Raw genomic sequence first — 22,885 nt, 5'->3', positions numbered from 1 at the left:
CCTTATGTTAATCTCTGCATCCTTGAGAGAAAAAAGTAAAATTATTTTCATTATGGGTAAGGAAAATCCAACAGATTAAGTGCATACCAAACGTGACCTCACCTAGGAAGTAGTAACTAAAGAAGTCACTTCGTGTTTATCTGATTTAAAGTCTTTGTTCTCATTGTGGATTTTCTATAGTGAATGACCTTTCAATTTTTCTTAAGGAGAAAAATAATCCAGTACATTTAGTTTGTAATTCCCAGGTGGAACACTCATATTAAGACAAGCATCTTTTACATAGAAATAGCCCTTAGGCAGAAAAAAGTAATATACTGTATTTCTAGTTGCTAGGGAACATAGTCAAAGAGGCCTAAATAGGTCTAAGATTTCTCAAGCTTTAGGTCCTATGGTGAACAGAAAGCTTTCAACTATGAGCTAAAATAAAACTCTTCTCCTTTGAGTTGTGCATTTCACACACTTTGTCCCAGCAACCAGGAAGCTCGCAAATACATTTTATCTTTGACATTTATTTTGTCATACATCAATAGAAGAAAAGTTTCAAGTGACTCACATCTCCTGTGAACATATTTCTTTACCTAAACCTCAAACTTCATCACAGTGGTGCTTCATGTACAATAAACACATTTCCTTTTTGTTTTTGTACTAGGATTATGGCTGAATGTCCAGCTTTATGAGTCACTCAGAGTGAATCAGGGCAAAAGGAAGTGTACAACTTTGTCACAATTTGTAATTTCTGAAATGACTGGGACTTTCTTATACTTAACCTTATAACATGTGCTAGCAGATAATTCCCATTTTGTTACAAATAGATAGATCAAAACATATTTAAATGTGTATTTGTAAGCTAAAATTTTATTAGTTCAAAATCAATTCAATAAATGATCATTACTAATGAATTCTGGGTACATAACATAAACTTTTTGTGTTATTTAAAAACTCAAAATGGGCGTATGTGTATGTAATATGGATATATAAATATGGAGCCCCAAATTTTACATTCTAATCTTTTCAATGAAATAAACACTAAAAAAGAATATGTCATGTAATTCCTTGTGGTTTCGATGACATGGTGCTATAGCTTGAGAAATACTGGCATGGATATGTACATGTTTTTCTTATGACAATCATTCAACCAATTTGAAGACACTGAAATTAAAGGGCATTTATATCTATCTGGTATTATCAGGGTGTTAGGAGTTCCACATGGAGAGTTTTCTTTCCTTATTATTTGACATAGCTGTACCCTGGCAAGAACGCCCATTATGTAAGAAATCAACACTGTTCTATTTGGAACTCATTAATTCTGCATATGACCTCAAAAGTATTATTGTTTTATGGTTTCAGGATACTGAGTAGTTGCACCTCTAAAAACATAACTGATGGCTAAACCTTGCTCTTTCCGGATTGTTAATGGAATCAAATGAGATAACATAAAAAGGTCTTGGAAATAGAACACCAATGTGAAAATATCCTTTCAGAAAATATACTATTACTGAATAAATAAAGAATGGAATGTATATGAGTCCAAAGGGTATGAATTTATAGTTCAGTGGAAACTGATTTGTGCTAAGCTCCCTCGAATTCCTAAAAGAGAGTTGTGGTGATTAGAACGAATTGGCTTTAGTACCCCCCTCCCCACCCTGTCTCTCTCTTTCCCTCTTTCCCCTTTACAGTTTAACTGTGCTTGAAAACAAAACCTTAAAGGTCTTTGCTATTGCCAGGGATTTAGCTCAGTGGTTCCAGTGCCTGCCTTGCAAGAGCAAGGACCTGAGTTCGATCCCTGGTAACAACAAAACCAAAAAAAGAAGAAAAGAAAAAGAAAAAAAAAAAGGTCTTTACTATTTTCCAAGCTCAGATTTCAAGTCTTCAGAATTCATGCTACAAAGTCAGTGAGTCTTAGGTAAATGTCATCCAAACTCCCGACTGCGTACAAACAAGGACTCCCAAGTTTTGGTGCCTGGACTATGAATAAGGCATTCCTATACTTTCGTATGGAGGCAGCTTGCAAAAATCGGTCAAATCAGAGCAAATGGAGTGAAAGCACTGCAGCAGGATTGACAGCTTTTTCTTATATTCTTATTATTTAAAAAGTGATATGCCAGTGAGATGAAATTCCAGGTTCCTATCCCCACTGCCAAAGCAAGCTTATTTGATGGGTGCTGTTAAATGAAATCCTGTGCAAAATAAGAAAATAAATCATAGCATGCAATAGAGGAAAATCAATAGCAGTAAGTGATGCTATAATTGAGGTTGTAAACATCTTTAAAATATGACAAACTATATTTATAAACAGTAAATTATTTTAGCATAGTTGCTTCTAAGTCCCTGGAATATAGCAACTGTGTGCCATGTGTTTGGGCAAGAAAACAGGGCAGCCCCTGATGCTCCCAGAACCGCTGTGAGGGTGACACTTGTGAAGCAGCACCGTCTGGACTATTCGTCTTCCTTAACCAAGCACTGAACTTTTCAAATGCTTTTGACCTTTAGACTGATAGTATTCCAAAGAATTCAAAATGTCCCTTTTCATCACTTAATAGCTAAAGTGTATCCTGTCCTGGTATTCAGGCAAACTGGGCAAATTGTCCATGTATCTAACATATTATTCAAAATCAGAGATTCCCCTATTGCAGAAATTTAAGACACCAGCCGAGACTCACAATGAGTTCGAGTGTCTGTGTGACTTAGAAGGTATAGACGTTACAGAAAGTCCCTATACCTGCAGGTTAAAACAAGGTTTGGAAAGTCAATATTGCTCACATTAGTTATTATAATGAAGTTTAAAAAGCAACAAAAAACTTTCACAAAGAGGGGAGAAATCCCTCTTTTAATTTCCTTTCTCTTTGAATCCATTTTAAGGATTAAGGAAATAGTGATCCTTAATTGTGGAGTTACAACAACTCATGAGGTGGCAACTTACAAAGTACAAAAATTAATGAAATATTCCATAACAAAAGGATGCAAGTATTTGCTTCTCTGACTTATGTTCCTTTCATTGATTTTGAAGAGAAACCAGATGGAAAGCCATTGAACTATGTTTTGATACCTAGTCATAGTGCATTGTCTTGCTATGAGAAATAAATATAGAGACCAGGGAACACAGAATTTCTGGCGTGGGGTCTGCTAACCATTAATGGCTCGGAGACTCTGTCTCCTGATATGGAGTCCAGGTGAATTCTCTTTGATATGATGAACATTTTAGCTATTCTTCTGGCAGTCATAGTCTGTTCTGCCTAGGGGCCCCTCCTAAAATTGTCTCTACAAAGGATAAAGTTCAGGAAAGCATATGGAGACCATTCTTTGTAAAGAGGTGGCCCAGGATAAGGCTAAAGATGGGCAACATAATACACTTTGCATGAAAGATATTGACCAGTAAGCATAAAAGTAAGTAAGTTAGACTGTCTCTCTCTGGAATTTATATTGGAAAATATTGGACAATGGGCAGAAAAAAGTACAATGTATTAGCTAGGTATGAACAGAGTAGAAAGTCTATGTTTTTATTAAGAGCCAGTGAGGTCCTATTTGTTTCTAGCATTTGTTCGATTACAGTTTGGGTTTATGTATCCTTCATCTGTGAATGTCAGCTAGAATCCTGCTAGCTCTTGCTACCAAAATAGCTCATTAATGGGAACAATGTTTTTTAAGTTTGGAGCTTTGCTGTGTCTCAAGCTTGCTTCAGTTTTAGCTGAAGAGTAGTAGATCAACTTAGAGGACCAGAGATGCATGGCAGGCCAAATGGATCTCTGGGAATTTGTAGAAAATTTCCTCTGTCATTCTTGCATGCGGAAGGAAGTGGCTGGAGTGAAAAGCCCTATCTGTGTGTGGGAGGTGAGGTGGGAAGAGAGGTCTCCTTACTTATTCCAGTCGGGCCTGTGAAGTAGGTTATCTGTTTCTAAGGACAGCTAACCTGAGGTTTCAGGGTGATTGAAATTTCTGAAATAACCCGTTTGGGCAGCATTTTGATGGATGGTTTCCTCTGTTGCCTAGCAGTGGGTTCTGCAGAGATATTTCACTAGAGCATCAATTTGCAGGGGACTGAGGCATGATACTTTCTTGATTCTAGTCCACAGTGCTCAGCTGGAAGGGGGCTAGAAAAGAGTAAGTGAAGCGAAAGAGAGGGGTTGACAAAGCTGTGAAAAACCTTTGTGGCCTGCAAATCAATTTTAGTTTCATTCTGCTTCTAAAAACCATTGATTGCAAGGTAGTTTTAATGGGCCCCGGATGCAGCATCTTCAGAATCTCTTATGATCAGCCAGAATCGTGGAGATCCAGAATGAGTGTGCGCAGACGTGAGGTAGGATCCCTCACTATTCCTCACCTCAGCAAGACAGGAAAAGCCATTGTTTTCTTCTGCATCTTTAACAGGGTCAGGAGGGGCAGCCTCTTAATGCTAATACTGTGAGGAGGAGCAGGCACTCAGGAGAGCCACACAGGCTGTGTCTCAGGTGGTTTTGTCTTCACCCGAGGCCCCACTCGGAGGTTGGAGGTGGTGAGAAGGCTGGGTTTTCCTATTTTATTTTTATCTGTAATTAAGTAGTTATACCAGGGTAAACAGTGGCACAAAATAAAGACCCTTAGAACAAAGAATCAAAGAGAACAAAGGGTTTGAGTACATAGGAACTCTCTCCTAGATAGATAAATGATATCAAGACCCATAATAGATTCACCACAGAGTTTGGTTTCTTTTTTCATATATTACGTGTGATGAGGTCTGTACTTCAAGTGTCTCCTTCCTAAGTTTGGAAATCCACATGGTGTCAGAGAACATGGCTAATGCAAACAATATATATTATTTACAGACAAAAGTACCATCAAATCTCTGTATCTGTGGGTTGCACATCCACATTCAATTAATCATGTGTTGAAAGTATTAAAAAAAGAATTTGAAGTGAACATGTACAGAAATTTTCGTCATTATTGCATAAATCGTAGAGGATAACAACTATGCACATAATAGAGCTGATTTAAAGTATCCATCAGGGGTCTGCGATCACCCGGCGGCGTGCGCGTGAGCTCCCGGCCTGCGCGGGAGCTCCCGGCCTGCGCGACAACAGACCCAGGAAGGACCCGAGGACCCCAGAGGGGGTTTTTTTCAGCTGCCTGCCTACCTGCCTGTCTGCGATCACCCGGCGGCGTGCGCGTGAGCTCCCGGCCTGCGCGGGAGCTCCCGGCCTGCGCGACAACAGACCCAGGAAGGAAGGTAGCCGCGCGGGCGCCCTTGAAACACCCACACGACCCCCCCCCCCGTTCTCAAAACTCCTGATCGGGCCAGTCCTTAGACCAACTCTGCAGAGGCATAGGTTCCCATGAAGGGTAGTTTTCTGAGCTCCGAACTTTGATCATCTTTAAAGAAAGGGCAGGGGAAACCTGTAATAGAACGGAGTGGAGTTCAACCCTGAGGGTAAGGAAACTAAAGTTAGGCTTTGTAGATTGTGTTCAGTCTCAGTCGTGAGGAACAGCCATTGGCTAGCTATAACCAGGGGATTGGGTTCCGCATATGACTGTGCATGTGGTATAATATGAGATCAGAGATAGCCTGAAAGAGGACCTTCAAATTCTTTTTCTTTCCCTCTCTCTTGTCTCTTTTTTCCTCTTTCCACCCTAAAATTTCTTTCTTTTTTCTGTCCTGTCTCTCCAACTCAGTCTCTTGCTCCACCATAGTGTCCCTCATCTCCCTTTTTATTCCAGTTCCTGAAGAACTCAGACTTCTTTTTTTATTTTTTGTTTTTAGGACGGGTTTCTCTTTATGTTCTTTTCTCCAGTCATTTTACCTCACTCATGGCTCTGTACCTTCAAGGGAAGGCAAGCGCCTGTTACTGTTAAGGGGATATATTCCTGTCCTTATTCCTGCACTCTCTCTATCCCCCCTGAACTTAATAGCTTTGTAAAGATAGTAAGGTAATTCTACAACCTCTGGATTCACTTCAAACCTGCTCTAATTCTTTCACTTATCTAATCCTCTTGTTCTAAGTCGAACCCCCCATCCTAAATGGTAAAGATGCCATATTGAAAAGAATATTCACTGCAAACATACTATGAGCTGCTTCTTGAAATTAATCTAATTCACATGAGTTAAAGGTGATACATTAATGACTACCATAAGTGGTCAGTTGGCAAGCTGTGCCTGATCCTATTGGGCTGCTGAATGTATCAATTGGGACAAAGAGTGGTGATTGATTTAAAGAGTTGTTTTCTCTGATATTATGAAAACGAGAATGTCTATGAGTCATTAGAAACTCAAAAGCTAAAACGCAACTATATTAGGAAGATTTAAGTAATACCCAGAAATTAAAGAAGGACAACCCAACAATAAAAATAAAAATGAGAAAACACTTAAGCAAGACACAAAAACAAATATCCAGTTCACCAATAGCAAATAGTAGGACAAATGAGGATGAAAAGTCTGATAGTGAACCAACAGGACTCCCTGGACCCATAGCACAGGAGGTAACAAAATTGATCAATCAGGCTCTAGAAAAATTCAAATCAGAAATAATTTCCCAGCTAGCCAGAGAGATGATGAGCAAAATAGAAGTCATGATTCGAGACTCTAGAGCAGAAACTGAGAAAAAAATAGATGAGCTCAAGACTGTGATAGAAGCCATGAAGACTCAGCATAAGAAAGACATGGAAACAATGAATGCCCAACAGAGGAAAGAAATGGAATCCATAAAACAGATTCAAACAGATATCCAGGAGATTAAAAACTCTATTGAAAGTGTACGAAACAGAATAAAAGATTGCGAAGATAGAATTTCAGATATAGAAGATAGGATAGCAGTCAGTGACCGTGAAAAAAGAGGTCTATTAAAAACAGTAAGGGATCATGAGAAATCAATCCAACAACTCCTAGACGATACAAAGAAAAATAACATAAGACTGATAGGAATTCATGAAAAAACAGGAGAAAACACAAATGATATAAAAAAGCTCTTCACAGAATTAATGACAGAAAACTTCCCAAACAGAAGGGAAGAATTAGACATACAGATAAGTGAGGCATATAGAACCCCAACTAGCCACGATCAAAAAAAATCTACACCTAGACATATAATAATCAAGATTCCAGAAATCCAACAGAAAAACAAAATACTACAAGCAGTAAGAGAAAAGAAACAAATCACATGCAAAGGGAAGCCCATTAGAATCACAGCAGACTTTTCAACACAAACCCTTAGGTCAAGGAGAGCCTGGAGTGAGGTATTCCAAGTCCTAAAAGAAAAGAATCTCCAACCTAGACTTTTGTATCCTGCAAAACTCTCTTTCAAAATAGATGGGGAAATAAAATACTTCCACGACAAAGAGCACCTGAGAAATTTCATGAACACCAAACCAGCACTGCAAGGAATTCTAAACAATATCCTAGAAAAGGACAACGAAATTCACAATAACATGAGGCCCAACAGACCAAATCAAATAGGCAAGGCAAGAAACTAAAAGGAGATGGGAGAAAAAGTAAAAAGAGTCAACAAATGGACAAAAACATGACAAGAATAAGTCAAAATATATCAGTTGTAACCATCAATGTTAATGGCCTCAATTCACCAATCAAGAGAAACAGATTGGCAGAATGGATTAAGAAGCAAAATCCAACAATATGTTGTATACAAGAAACACACCTAGTGCAAAAGGAAGTCCATAGACTGAAAGTGAAAGGATGGAAAACAATTCTCCATGCGTCAGGAGTCCAGAAAAAAGCAGGGGTAGCAATCTTATTCTCAGATAAAGTAAATTTCAAACCAAAACTCATTAAGAGAGACAAAGAAGGACACTACATCCTTGTAAAGGGAACAATTCAAGAGGAAGAGCTGACAATCATAAACATATATGCACCAAATATAAATGCCCCCAACTATATAAAACAAATATTAAGTAACATGAAAAACCAAATAAGCACTAATACAATTGTAGTGGGGGATTTAAATACCCCACTATCACAAATTGACAGATCTACTAGGCAGAAAATCAACAATGAAATAATAGAACTGAACCAAGCTTTGGAACACATGGACTTAATAGATGTTTATAGAGTATTCCACCCCCAAAAACCAGAATATACATTCTTTTCGGCTGCACATGGATCATTCTCCAAAATAGACCACATACTGGCTCACAAAACAGGTCTAAATAAATGCAAAAAAATTGAAGTCATCCCCTGTTTATTATCAGATCATAGTGCAATCAAACTAGACATCAATAGCACAAGAAACTATAGAAACTTCACAAGCACATGGAAACTGAACAACACTCTCCTAAACAATCAATGGATTACAGAGGAAATTAAAGAAGAAATTAGACAGTTTTTACAAATAAATGAGAATGCCAATACAACATACAGGAATCTTTGGGACACAATGAAAGCAGTTCTACGTGGAAAATTCATAACATTGAATGCCCACACTAGGAAAACAGAGCGGGCTCAAATAAACAACTTAACGATGAAACTTAGACTCCTAGAAAAACAAGAGCAAGAAAAACCCAAAGCTCGAACAAGAGAGGAAATTATAAAGATCCGAGCAGAAATCAATGCAATTGAAATTAAGAAAACGATACAAAAAATAAATGAAACAAAGAGCTGGTTTTTTGAAAGAATAAATAAAATTGACAAACCCTTAGCTAATCTTATCAAAAAAAGGAAAGAAAAGGCTCAGATCCATGCAATTAGGAATGAAAAAGGCGAAGTCACAACAGATCCGAAAGAAATCCAGAGGATCATGAACACCTACTTTGAGAACCTGTACTCTAATAAAATGGAAAACACAGAAGAAATGGACAGATTTCTAGATACTTATGAATTACCAAAGTTGAACGAAGAAGATAAAAACATTTTAAACACCCCAATCACAATCAGTGAAATTGAAAATGTAATTAAAAACTTACCAACAAAGAAAAGCCCAGGCCCTGATGGATTCACTGCTGAATTTTACAAGACATTTAGAGAAGAACTACTACCATTACTCTTCAAACTTTTCAATGAAATTGAAAGAGAAGCTATACTTCCAAATTCATTCCTGGAAGCAAGTATCACTCTGATTCCCAAACCAGAGAAAGATACAACCAAAAAGGAGAACTACAGACCAATCTCCTTAATGAATATAGATGCAAAAATCCTTAATAAGATACTAGCAAACAGAATACAGAGGATTATTAAGAAGATCATCCATCATGACCAAGTCGGATTTATTCCAGAGATGCAAGGGTGGTTCAACATACGAAAGTCAGTGAATGTAATACATTATATTAACAAAGTCAAGGACAAAAACCATATGATCCTCTCAATAGATGCAGAAAAAGCATTTGATAAAATTCAACACCCATTCATGATAAAAACCCTGCAAAAAATTGGAATAGATGGTCTATACCTCAATTTAATAAAGGCTATTTATGAAAAACCATCAGCCAACATCATATTGAATGGCCAAAAACTGAAAACCTTCATGTTAAAATCAGGAACAAGACAAGGATGCCCACTATCGCCACTTCTCTTCAATATAGTTCTGGAAACATTAGCCACAGCAATTAGACAAGAGAAAGAAATTAAAGCAATAAAGATAGGAAAGGAAGAAGTTAAACTATCATTATTTGCTGATGATATGATACTCTACATTGAAGATCCAAAAAACTCCACCAAAAAACTTCTAGACTTAATTGACAGATTCAGTAAAGTATCTGGATACAAGGTGAATACCCAAAAATCAATAGCCTTTCTATACACAAATAACAGACAGACAGAAAGAGAAATAAGGGAAAAAATTCCTTTTACAATAGCATCCAAAAAAATGAAGTATCTAGGAATCAATCTAACAAAAGAAACAAAAGATCTCTACACTGAAAACTACAGCACTCTGAAAAAAGAAATCGAAGAGGATATAAAAAAATGGAAAGATATCCCCTGCTCCTGGGTAGGAAGAATCAACATAGTGAAAATGGCCATACTACCGAAACTGCTATATACATTCAATGCAATGCCAATTGAAATTCCAACACTATATTTCACAGAACTAGAAAAAAGAATCCAAAAATTCATTTGGAACCACAAGAGACCTAGAATAGCAAAAGCCATTATAGGCAACAGTCACATGGCACCAGGTGTAACAATTCCCAATTTGAAACTATACTACAAAGCCACTGTGATAAAATCAGCATGGTACTGGCAAAGAAATAGGCCTGAGGATCAATGGAACAGACTGGAAGACACAAAAACAAATGCAGATGTACTCAGCTACCTCATCTTCGACAAAGGAGCTCACCATCCTCAGTGGAGGAAAGATAGCCTCTTTAATAAATGGTGTTGGAAAAACTGGATATCAACCTGTCACAGATTAAAATTAGACCCTTATCTTTCGCCATGCACTAAATTAAAATCCAAATGGATTAAAGATCTAAATATTAAAACAGAAACATTAAACTTGCTGGAAAGTAAGTTAGGCAGAACTCTGGAAGACATTGGTATAGGAAAAGACTTTATGAACAAATCCTCAGTAGCACGGGAACTAGCAGAAAGAATCAACAACTGGGATCTCATCTTACTAAAAAGCTTCTGTACTTCAAAAGAAACCATTAGCAGAACTAAGAGACAATCTACAATGTGGGAAAAAATTTTTACCAGCTGTACCTCAGACAAAGGACTATTATCAAGGATATATAAAGAACTCAAAACAATCAGTCCCCCCAAATATAAAGACCCGATCCAAAAATGGGCATCCGAAATGAACAGACATTTCTCATACAAAGAAGTGAAAGCAGCAAGAAAATATATGAAAAAATGTTCCACATCACTGGTCATTCGAGAGATGCAGATGAAAACAACACTGAGATTCCACCTCACCCCACAAAGAATGGCTGCTATCAAGAAATCACACAATAACAAATGTTGGCGGGGTTGTGGGGAGAAAGGAACCCTCCTCCATTGTTGGTGGGAGTGCAGACTAGTGCAACCACTATGGAAATCAATATGGAGATACCTCAAAGAGCTTGGACTGGAGGTTCCATTTGACCCAGCCATCCCTCTGTTGGGTATCTTTCCAAGAGAACTAAAAGAATCATATCACAGAGAAGTATGTGCACCCATGTTTATAGCGGCACAGTTTGTAATAGCTAAATCTTGGAAACAACCTATTTGCCCATCCGTTGGAAACTGGATAAAGAAGTTGTGGTTTTTCTATAAAATGGAATATTACTCAGCCATAAAGAGCGAGAGAATAGATTCATTCATAGGAAAATGGATACATATTGAAGATATACTCCTAAGTGAAATAAATAAGTCCCACATGTGTAAATACCAAATAGTTTCCCTGGTGTGAATATTCTGCAACAATGCATAAGATTCTAATAAGATTACTGACATTTAGAAATGGGAGGAAAGGAGCTAAAGGTGTAGGGAAGGTGTGATACGTAGGGGAAGAACAAAAAGGGAAAAGAAAAAAATGTGAGAGAATGAAAAGATGAAAATAAAGTGTTTGTAGATGGGGAGGGGAGGAGGGGGTGAAGGGAGGGCAGAGGTAAGGGGAAAAAATGAGAATCAAGACTTGCCATGTAAAGGTACATGATCCCAACAATGAATGTAACTGTACTCTATCCCTAAATGTACCAATAAACTCAAAAAAAAAAAAAATAAAAAAATAAAGTATCCATCAGGGCGTACATAGGCTATGTGCACACACGGGGCCATTTTATACAAGGGACTTGAACAACCATGCCTTTGGTACCCTTGGGGAGCCTCGGAACAAAACCCCAGAGACACCCAGGGAGGACTGGATACAAATGCACATATTTTTAAACATTCATTTGAATCATGTTATTGTTTCAAATTTGCTTTATTGCTTATAATTAACCTAGCTATTCTTTGTTTGTTTGTTTTTTGGTTTTTTGAGACAGAACCTCACTGGGTAGTTGAGACTAACCTGGAACTCACTATGTAGCCCAGTATGGTCTCGAACTCACAGTGATCCTCCTGCCTCAGCCTCCCAAGTGCTGAGATTACAGGCGTATGCCACCACGCTCAGCCCTAGCTATTCTTTATAAATTTACTGCATTCATTAAGGATTTACAGGAGGAATATCACATAATTTCTTTTAAAAATGTAAAATATACAAAGAATAGATTATAAGATTCTTTCTTGAGGGGCGAGAATCATAGGCCCGAAGAATTTTCCTGAGCCTCTTTAAGAGGTTCTTCATCATGCTAGGTGGAATGTGTAGTAGGAAAGATCCTTAATACTATATATAAATATTATATATATATTTCATATGTACATATTCTGTATATATACCAAAGAACTGAATGAAAAATTGAATAGAGAGTCTATGTGCACATCAAATCATATCTAAAAATAAGAGTATATCATTGAGACCTTAGGATAAAATGTAATTCTTGGATGATAAGGGAGAGTGATTCTCATGGGAGAGTTCTCTGAGAAGCAAAAAAGAAGGGCTCATGGCATCTGGGAATGGGCCAAATTAGAAAGAGGAAAGGAGGTGCCTGCCAGAGTTCCTCGTGAAGTTACCCCAGAGGGGCCTCCAAGGGAGGAATTAGATGAGATCTTGAATCACACCCTCGGGGGACTCCTAGTGATGGCAGGATATGGGTACTTGGGATATGAGTTAGCGCCCAAGGTAGAATGTGAGACTTGTCTTGATCAAACTGTAGCCAAAGCAGTCTGAGTTATGAAACAGCACACATCTGAGAGCCTGCAGGCAGGACAGGTGGCTTTGAACATGCAGATGGGTGGCTGAGACTATGTTGACTACAGCAGGACTGCCTAGATGACGATCACGGCTCTGGTTCGTGCCAATTATAGCCTCGGGGAAATTGTTTGACTTCTCCCCGATCTCAGCTCACCAATGGAAAAATGTAGATAAAAATATTATCACCTTGTAGGGTTGTTAGGGCAAATACATTCCTATGAAAAGCACTTAGAGCTTCACACATAAGAAGCATTATTTAGATGTTCGCTATTTTTATTGGTTTTTAATATATTTAATGCTGGGTGTTTAAATTGTATTTTCTGGTATGTAAACAGTGTTTCCCATTCATATATACTTAGAAGTGGGAAGTGGGAAAGTCCCTGTTTTACTTGGGAGATAGTCATGTAACTAACCGATATAATTAGTGAAGGTGACATACAGCAACAAGTAGAGCACAAACGATGTCACAGTTTGGCTAGAAATACTACAGCTTGGCTACCAAACTGTTGAATTGTGGAAGAAACATATTAGTGAGTACTGGAATAATCAGAGCTTTCATGGATGAGAAACTAGTGGTCCAAGGTATCAGGGGCATGTATGATCACAAGTTAGATCAGACCTCCCCACACCTCACCTCCAGAAATGTTATGTTTCTATATATAAACTGAATAGAAAAAGCAGGAATCGATGCACTTTAAGAAACTATGTACCTAGGAAAAGGACTGTTGTGGGAATAAAAGAGGGGGGCGGATAGCCCTTGACAAAGATGGGATTATAAGGCTTAGGTAGGACATGGCCAGTGAAGAAACATTATTCAGCAGAGGCACGATGCCTTTTAGCTTACATGACTAAGTGCCTTTTAAGACTACAATGGAGACTACATCCTTTCTCCAGACATGTTCTGCACAAGGTTGTAGAAGGGTGTGTAACACACTGCATAATCTCTGTAAGTGTGAGCGTATATAGCCTGGCAGAAGTTTGCAAGCAGAATGACAAGGTGTAGCTCTGGGCCAGGAGGTGAGTGTCTTAGATCTACTTTCCTAGCTCCTTCAAGTTCTCTCCAGTGGGAAGGAGAGTTGAGTCACCCTGGGAAAGCTCTCTTTACAGAACTGGGTGTGTCAGAGGAAGCAGCCGGACAGCTCTTAAAGCAGGTTTATACTTTTTCTTTGGCCAAAATCTGAAAGCCCCCACCCCAGGGGGAGAGCTAGAAAGAGCTATTTTCATCTAATCTATATACCGTTTTTTCTTGTTTGTTAAGTGGTAGGAGGGACTATTTAGTCAACTTCAGGACTATAATTGTGTAAACAGTGGCTCTTCTCAAACACACGTCCTGCAGCCCAGCGGTGTGTTTCCTTCTTTATCTTCTCTCATCCTTTCCATAGGACTCTGTCTCCCCACCCTGTCTCGCTGACACAGCTGTCCTTGTGCCTGTCACACCACAGTCTATTTTCAGGAAGGGAGTCCTGAGGGACTCGTTTTGGTGCCAGGTGAACCCACTGACACTGGATGGGATTCACCTGAGCAGGTGTGGGCGGCTGCAGTGAAAGGGACAGGTCCCTATGGATGAGTTCCCTGAAGCCACCTTGGACCCCAGTGACACCCAGACTCTGTGATGAAGTCCTGCTAATTTTCTGAGGCCAGGTTGGGAGCCTTTCCCTGGATTTTCTCACATCAGTCTCCCATCCCCATTAACTGGGATTACATGAAATTTCCTGATTCTGGAAATGCAGGGTCTAAAATACCTACCTAAGTACTCAAGCCGATGTCTTTGGCCTTGGGCAGTTGTCAATTAATATTAGTGACTTTGTTAGTGGATATAAACACATATATCATCTACAGGTAGTTATACTATTAAAGGACACTTCAAGATTGAAAAATAAAAATAAAGCTGTCCAGTTCTCCCTACTGAATCTCCAATGGTAGAATTTTAAGAAAGACTAAATAGGTAACAGGAGACTTTTTTTAAACGGAGGCTCTCCTGGTATTCCTTAACCAAACCATACAGTTTCCAGTATTGACTACTGTAAAAATCTTGGACCAGAGAGAGCAGAAGATTTGAATCTTAGCCTTAGCTCTTCATCTTGCTTCATCTGTTAATTGTGCACCTGAACATTCATTCACTGGATCTCAGTTTTGTCATTTGACTATTTATTGTCAGAATCAATGAAGTATAAGAGCTCTTCCAGCCCTAGTCACCAGTGATTCTGTTATTTCCTTCTATTCAACCACAAGTGAATTCTGTCCAGGGAGGTTCCGGGAACAGAAGACTGTGAGATAATTGAAATTCTTCCAGTACATATGACTTCCTCATGAAGCTTCCCTACACCCTCGGAATGGGAACGGTTCCCCACTGAACAGTCTAGAAGGGGGAGAAAAAAATGATGCATCTTGTAAAGAAAGGTACAAGATCCCAATGACGAATGTAACTCTACCATATATCTAAAAAGTACCAATAATCTTAATGAAAAAAAGAAAAAGAGTAAAACCTAGCACATATAACTATTGTTTTACTCAAATGCAGTCACTCCCTTAAAAATAATACAAACTCTGTTTATAAATGTGTGGATGAAAATACTAAAAAGATTAAAAAATAGACTCTGTTAAGATTCACTATTAAGAAGTTATAGGAAAAAGAAACAGCCATTTTTCTCTACTTAAACTGCTTACTAGGATAATTACAGCTGACTTTAATTGAATATTTAGAATAGGGAAGGAATTATGCTATTCATTTAATGTGAAAATTCAAAATTATATTATAACATGTACTGCCCTTTGGAAAATGATTTGGGTTCTAATTTATATTCACTGTATTTTACCTAGACTTTTATCATGATGTACACTAGTGTTTTGCCAGACTTGCTTAATAAAAAATAGATTAGAAATAGAAGACAGTCACAGATCTTTGACCAAATATTCCTGTATTTGTATTGTCTTACAGATGAAAGTAGTGAGTCCATTTCTCATCATAAATCTCTTTTCCCAAATTGTTTTTCTGGACACAGTTCAAGTAGAACAACCAATTTATTTATGTCAGCTCTTGCTCTTTTCATTGACCTTTTATTGAGCAATCTGTTAGACGAAGGGACCGGTTAGCAAGCAACAGCACGCCACAGAAACACCAACTAAGGCTTCCGCCAGACAGGCACCCCGCTCAGTTTCCATCCTTTGGAACTGGGGACGCAAACTGGTCTCAGGAGTGGCAGCTTCACACCAGTGACTGGCCAAACCCAAATCACCTCAGATGTGGCACACATGTCTACGCGCACGCACACGTTCTCAGCTCATCTTACTTGGTAAAATGACTTGTTGCTTCCAGGTCTGTGTCTTGTGGGCGAAGGTTGTTATACACGTATTTCAGGTCTTGGATTCCACGTAGCTCAGGCAATCCTGCGTGTAGCATCTTCACGCCAACAAAATCCAAAAGCAGAGAGGAAATAGAGTAAATCTGGGTAAAATCAAACTTATTTGGTTCATTCTACTGATAGACACACTAGCAGAGGTTTGCATAGTGATATCTTTCAGTTTGTATTTGTGAATGAAAGTAAGTTTATGCTTTTTAATCTCCCTATTTTGCGGTGGAAGGAACAACAGCAATGAAAAGAACCATGGTAATTAGAAAAATGCTTGTTGATAATTTGATTTTATTCTCATGACAAACCAGTGAAGTAAGCATGATTATATTATCCTCTTGTCAGAATTTCTGACCCCACCATTTAAAATCCAAGTGATCATAAGAAAGTCTCAATCTCTTTGTGCTTCTGTTTTCTCAAGTCTAAAGCAATATAAAATCACCCAAAATGTTCTAGGAGAATCAAATGGTTAATGAATGAGAAGGACCTTTATGTTTTAAAAATATTACAAAAACTGAGTGTGAAATATTACAAAAAATATTACAAAACCGGGTGTGGAACACTCTTGTAATCCCAGAACCCTGGGAGGCAGAGGCAGGAGGACTGTATGTTCAAGCCCAGCTTGGGCAATTCAGCAACTTAGTGAGACCCTATCTCAAATCAAGAAAATGTTGGGGATGTAGCTCAGTGAGAGGGCACTAGGTTCAGTCTCTAGTAGCACCAAAAATATTTATTTATTAATATCCACTCTGAAGAAGACAGACTTAATCTCCAGAAAACCAAGGGATGTGTCCAGGGCAAATGATGAGTAAGAACAGAGTACAAAACTCACCCTTCTCTTCTTAATCCTATCTTCTTTCAGGACTCTGTGACTCACACTTCAAGAACACAATTTTCCCTAGTTAAGTGGTAACTATATTTGCTAAAGATTATTAAAGAAGTGAAATAATTTAGACAAAGTTATGCAGGTATTTTTTTTTTTTTGCTGATCTTGAGAAAGATACTGTGGTTATAATGCACCATAGATCAAAGGAAGATTACTCTCTTTAGTTGTACATAAATTTTTATTGAGTAAAATAGTTTCAAAACAAATTTGAACCTTGCCAAGCAGAAAAACACGAAAATAAGAACGAAGAGGGGAAAATGGAAAAAGAGGAAAAGGAGGAGAAAGAGGAGAAGAGAAAGATGAAGCAGTAGGAGAGGAGAAGAAAAAGAAGATCAATACCTTTATGACTAAAATGATCACTATTTCTTGTGGTGGAGCAGATACTCTTCAGTGATAAATTAATTATGGTTGTGAAGCTGTAATTGATTCAGTGGAGTTCAAATAAGAAACAAAGAAGGTTTTGAAGCTACTCTCCTTCTCCCTGTCCTCACCCAGGACAGGGGAACGTACAGTAGAGCCTAAGTAAGATATCTGTAGTGTGATCATAGAAAGAGACCCAGGAAGGGCTTTCTGGAGAGCTGAGCGCCAAGAGATGGGGATGAAAAGGCACTCAGGGTCAGATATTTTAGCAATCAGAAATACTTTTGACCATGTTCTACAGGCAAGGCAGAGCTCTTCAAGTGTTTAACTCGTCCTTTAGGAAGGATCATTATGGGTATGTATGAAAAATGGATTAAAGAAGGGCCACATAAGAGGCTGGACTAGGAAATGGTTTATGAATACAAACACTGCAGGATTTTAATTATATGCAGGAAGGAGACTTGAGACAGCTGAGTGATGGGTTGGATATGGGAGAAGTGAATGGAGTCCAAAGCACACAGCTGCACAGACAGCTGGGGTCACTAGCGTGTAGATGATGACTGAAGCCGAGGAACTGGGTCACTGGTCCTGGAGGCTCAGCTTTTCTCATGGACAATCCACGGGCATCTCATACTCACAGTATCCAATTTTGCACTCATTCTCTTTTGCTATAAACCTTTCCTCCTTTTCCCTGTTTCACACCTCAGTCTACAAGGCCACCACTGTCCAACTAATAAATTCATACTTTCTTTGATTCTTTTTCCTGATTCCCATTGTCAATCCTTTAATTCTACTAAAAACATCTCGACAGGCCCTTATTCACTTACCTTTTGCAATTGTAATCGTCATTGGCCTACTTGGGCTCTTCATCTCCATTTGCCTAGATTTTGTTGGATAAATTATTTTGTCTAGTCTCTAACTCTAACATGGTAATCCTTGAATTATTTTTCTAAAGTTATGATGACACTCTTCACCATAAACAAACACACACGATCCACATTCTGGTCAGGAACGTCTTTCATAGCTGTCACTTGTCACTTCAACCATATCTTCTACAGAGGTCTCCATCTGTACAACAGACTGGGTACCCTTGATTACTTCAATTGCCAACACATGCCATGCTTATGACCTTCAAACCACCAGACACACTTATATTTTTCTCCCAGCCAGAAATACCTATCCCCTCCCTCTGTTTCTGCTTGAAAAATTCTTTTGAGGCTCAGTTTAATATCTTCCCCTTTGAAGTATCGCTTACCCTCTTGATGAGATTTAGTTATTGCTTTCACTGTTTAACAATCATGTCTTCATTCTACTTCCTCCACAGTACTATTTTTAGCTTTTTACTGTGTTTTGCTCACATTTTTCACATTAGACTTAAGTTCTTTAAGAACAGGGATTGATTAATTGAGTCTGTACCTGGTTCTTTGAGAACACTGAACTGTTTAATTCCATGTTAAACTGTCCGTATCACCTAGCACATTGCTTTGTAAATAGTTGGAACTTAATGATTGTCTGGAATAATGAATGGCTGGATAAATGAATAAATGAATGAAATAAAAAGTACCTGGCACTATTAGGCTGTGAAAACTTACTACTAGCAAACTCAATAGTGACTCCTAAATTTAACAGAATCAACCCTACAGAGACACATTCCCAGTGGAAATTAGAGTCTAGGTTAACTTTTATCATCTCTGTACTTAGAGTTCTGGAGATATCTTTGTTTTTATTGAGATAAATTTCTTTTTTTTTAATCACACAAACAGTTTGCATTTATTAAAAACAGACTTCTTTAGTGTCTGAATTGCATTCTAGTTTCTCTGGGTTTCCCTGAATTAACAACTTCTTGGTCAGGACTTTATCAAATATTTCCTTGGGAAGAAGACACTATAAACAAAAAAAACTGGTTCTTCCTCTGCCAGCACACACACACACACACACACACACACACACACACACACACCCCATCAGCTGTCAAATGCATTCACACAATAAGGATGGGCTCATAACTGGACCCACTTAATTGTGTGTTTCCTGAACCACAGCAATCTGAGAATCAAATGCCTCCTAGTCTAGGCCTTATGGGTCATAACTAATTAGGGCAGTGGGGAAGGAATTGCAGCTAGAACAAGTAGGTAATGAACAGAGACAGATAAAGAGTAAGCAAGCTCTCTCTCTTTTTTTATGAACAGGAGCATTTTTAGAGTTTCTATGTGTGCTCTCCTCCTCCCACTAAGTCCAGATCTGTTTTAATAGTTATGCTTAGGGAAGCAGACATTTTTCCTCACCACACAGACAAGTTAGAAGTTTTCTTCTGGGAAATATCTGATATTATAATGGGTGTGATAAACATTTTAAACCAAGTGAATGGTCCTTGAGTTCTTTGTGAGTGTTCTATAATAATTGATATTGATTTTCTAATGAGAGAAAAGCTGATGAAATGTAGGTTTTTATGTTAGTGAACCCAGCCAGCAACACTCTTGGGTCTCCTACAGATGTTGCTTTTAAGTAGGATGGGAATTTCATAGATTATTTTTTGCTTCTCCCAAGAGGAAAGAAAAACACTGCAGATATCTAGAAACATGCTGTTCTTTGTTGAGGATGAGCCATTAACTCTGTAGTAAGCTCACAAATACTTTTGGCTCATAATCCTGGGTACTGACCATCTTTAGAAGACAGAATTTATGACCCATGTTAAGCATTTCTCAAGTTGTAACTAGGTCATGGTGCAGCAGATGGAATGGTTTTTAAAGAGTATAACAAAACAAGTTTCATCTGAGGGAGAATCAAAAGAAAGATAGGCTATATAAATAAGTAGAAAAAAATCTTTTGCAAATATTAACTTTGTTTTAATTTTATATGAAACTTTCCCAGAGAATATGTGGTCTTGCAACTTTCATTGAACGGCTTATCTACAGATAAGATATTTACTTGAGCAAAAGGAAAGAACTGAGGGATAAATGACCAGAAACTGAAGGACTAGCACAGTGCTATTTCACATATGGTTCAGGGTATAACCATCCCATGAGGCTTCTAGTGTCTACTGTAATTTTGTGAACATCTAAATCTAAGATTTGATGCCTAATCTGAGTTAATATCATCTGCTGCCATGTTTTTCCTTTAGCCTAGAAATTGGGATTTGATTTAATTACAACATAGATTTTTTTTGATATATGATACACTAGATGCTTTTAGCAGCTGGTTTTAATTTATGAGATTCTTATTTATGAGAAATTGATTTTTATTTATGAGAAATTATTTTAATAGCTGTGACCAAAATATCATATATCGGTGTCTTCTAAATGAAATAACATTACACAAACTAATGAGTGTGTGATTTAATAACTCATCTGCTGTGTCTTTGTAGAAAAGTTTATTAAATGAGAGAAAAAGCCTACTAATAGTTTCTGAATCTATTTTGTTTTAGAAGTTATCTTTCATATTTTCTTAACATGCTCACTTAACATCCAGCATAATTTTAATGTCACCTGAGCAACATCTTAAGGTATACTTGTTTTTCTGCTTCAGAACCATGATGGTTGAAGAAAGTTGTATAATTTGGAATTACTCCTTTCAGGTAGTTATTTATAGCATTTATAGACATTTTAGAAATGCTGCAATACCTCACTTACTTGTGTGCACAGTTGTATCTTCCTTATTAAACTGAACATTTTAAGAGCTCTGGGTCTTACACATTAATGTTTCATTTACATTTTTATGGCCTATAGTAAGCACACATGAACGCATAGATTCATGAGGCAGATCTTATTGGAGATTAAACATTATCAACATTAGATATAAACATGTATCAGCACTAGAGTTGATGCTGTCTGCATATTTATTATATGTATAAATGGGTTCTTGTTCATGGACTTAGTCTTTGTAGAGTTTCCTTTGTGGCAAGGTTGCAGCTTGTTATAAGCTCCAAACCATCCTACAGTCAAAATGTGATCTAGTAGGAGTAGGGGCAGAACGCAGATCTAGTGAGAGACTCATTGGCTATTACTGTAAGACAGCTTGAAGAGTCTGGATGTAGTCAGAACCTTATCTATCCAGTTTACACAAAAAGAACCCAAAGTGTCTTTCTGTATGGGGGCCATGTACGCAATATTTTTAGAAATCTTTGTTTCCAAAGCAGAGAGGAGATGTGGATATGTTGTTCTGAAAGTTAAAACAGAATCCAAATCACATCTACACTGTAACAAAGTCGCATTAATTCAGCATTACCAAGTGGAGATTTTCCATCTATGCTGTCCAGTATGATGTCATTAGCTATGTGTGTAGCTCTACCGAGGCCTTGAAAAGTGAAAATGTACATTAACAAACATTTAGTATAATAACATCAACTAATCGAAACCTACTATATGCCAGGTACTATTCTAAGTGCTTTACATTATTTATTAATCAGGGCTATGCTAGAATGAACTTTCATCAATACCTATAAACCACTCAGCACACAGTGCCTGTGCAATGTAAAACATTCATTATTAGATCCTTTATTCATATGCTGTACAAGCAGCTGTTCATTTATTTGTAGAAAAGCCTTCTCAGGGTTACGTAACATCCCTCTAGGAATGTAACTAGTGAAGTGCCAAATTAGAAATGTCTACATTTAGTGGTGTAAATCAGACTTATTGATAATTTGATCCTATGTATTCTGTTGACCAATAAATGAAGTTCAGTGTTCCATCCCATGATTTAGTCCAAAGAGAAAAACAGATATATGGGGGAGAGGGGCAGAATTTGATAGAAATGTCTTCTGGGAGAAGGGTGTGCACAGAGACACACATTAATGCAATTAGTGCAATGCATAAGAGAGAAAAGCATCAGTGGTTCATTACTATGGAGTTTGGGACTTTAAGGTGACCAGAATTCTAGATGTTCTTTTCTAGGCACAGCTTTAGGGCATTTCACTAGTTTAATTGCTAGCATCACTTTACATTTCTGACTCTCAGTTTCTTGACCTGAAAAACAAGCAAGTGGTTGAAGATGGAGATCAAGACAGGGAGATGGGAAAAAAATCCTTGTTTGATTTACCTCACTTGGGACACCATGAATGGGTGAGATGATATTTTAAAGGCATTTTAAAAAACTCCTAATGCACAATACAACTAAAATCATTATATTTTAAGCTATTGTCCTTGAACCTCATTCAAGATATACTGGGATAACCTTTGAATGCATCAATATTGTCACTAGGAGTGCTTCAGACAATAACTATGAGTAACATACTGAATTATGAAGAAGTGTTTTTATAAGCTGCACCTTGGTCCTCTTAATTTCTTCATTTCTTTCCATTTTGAATAGCTCTTTGGGGAACTCCAAGTCATTAGCAAAAAATAGACTACTGAAAGAGACACATGAATGAAGCTTATTATGTCTGTTATTTCCCTAAGGGACTTACCATTTCTAGAAGGTTTAAGAGCAGTCGGCTGTGCTTTCTGACAATATTATATGCTCTACAGCAAAGCTCCACAAAATCTTGAAAGTGTTGTGGGTTTTTCCCACCCTCTGTAATAAAGTACTCCATCTCTGAGGTAAAAATGAAAGGGGCTCTGTCCCTATAGACCAAAAACAATAGCAATCATAAGAAGAGAAATGGTTTG

The 22,885-nt window shown here is 37.8% G+C and overlaps 1 protein-coding gene across 2 annotated transcripts in view; it reads right to left on the bottom strand.

Annotated features, from left to right (window-relative positions):
• Positions 1 to 22,885, bottom strand: part of Pik3c2g (phosphatidylinositol-4-phosphate 3-kinase catalytic subunit type 2 gamma) — a 211,241-nt gene that overhangs the window by 63,079 nt on the left and 125,277 nt on the right. For both annotated transcript variants that reach the window (XM_010615923.2, XM_010615931.2), the window contains 2 exons: positions 22,684 to 22,840; positions 15,977 to 16,086 (listed from right to left, as the gene is read on the bottom strand). In XM_010615923.2, coding sequence (XP_010614225.1) covers positions 15,977 to 16,086; positions 22,684 to 22,840 — 267 coding nt within the window. The remainder of the gene's footprint in view (positions 1 to 15,976; positions 16,087 to 22,683; positions 22,841 to 22,885) is intronic.

Source organism: Fukomys damarensis, unplaced genomic scaffold (assembly GCF_012274545.1).
Source record: "Fukomys damarensis isolate Sample0158 unplaced genomic scaffold, DMR_v1.0_HiC HiC_scaffold_19, whole genome shotgun sequence".
In the NCBI taxonomy this organism is placed as follows: domain Eukaryota; kingdom Metazoa; phylum Chordata; class Mammalia; order Rodentia; family Bathyergidae; genus Fukomys; species Fukomys damarensis.
The sequence above is the reverse complement of the archived record's forward strand: the minus strand, read 5'-3'. Positions and strand labels throughout refer to the sequence as shown.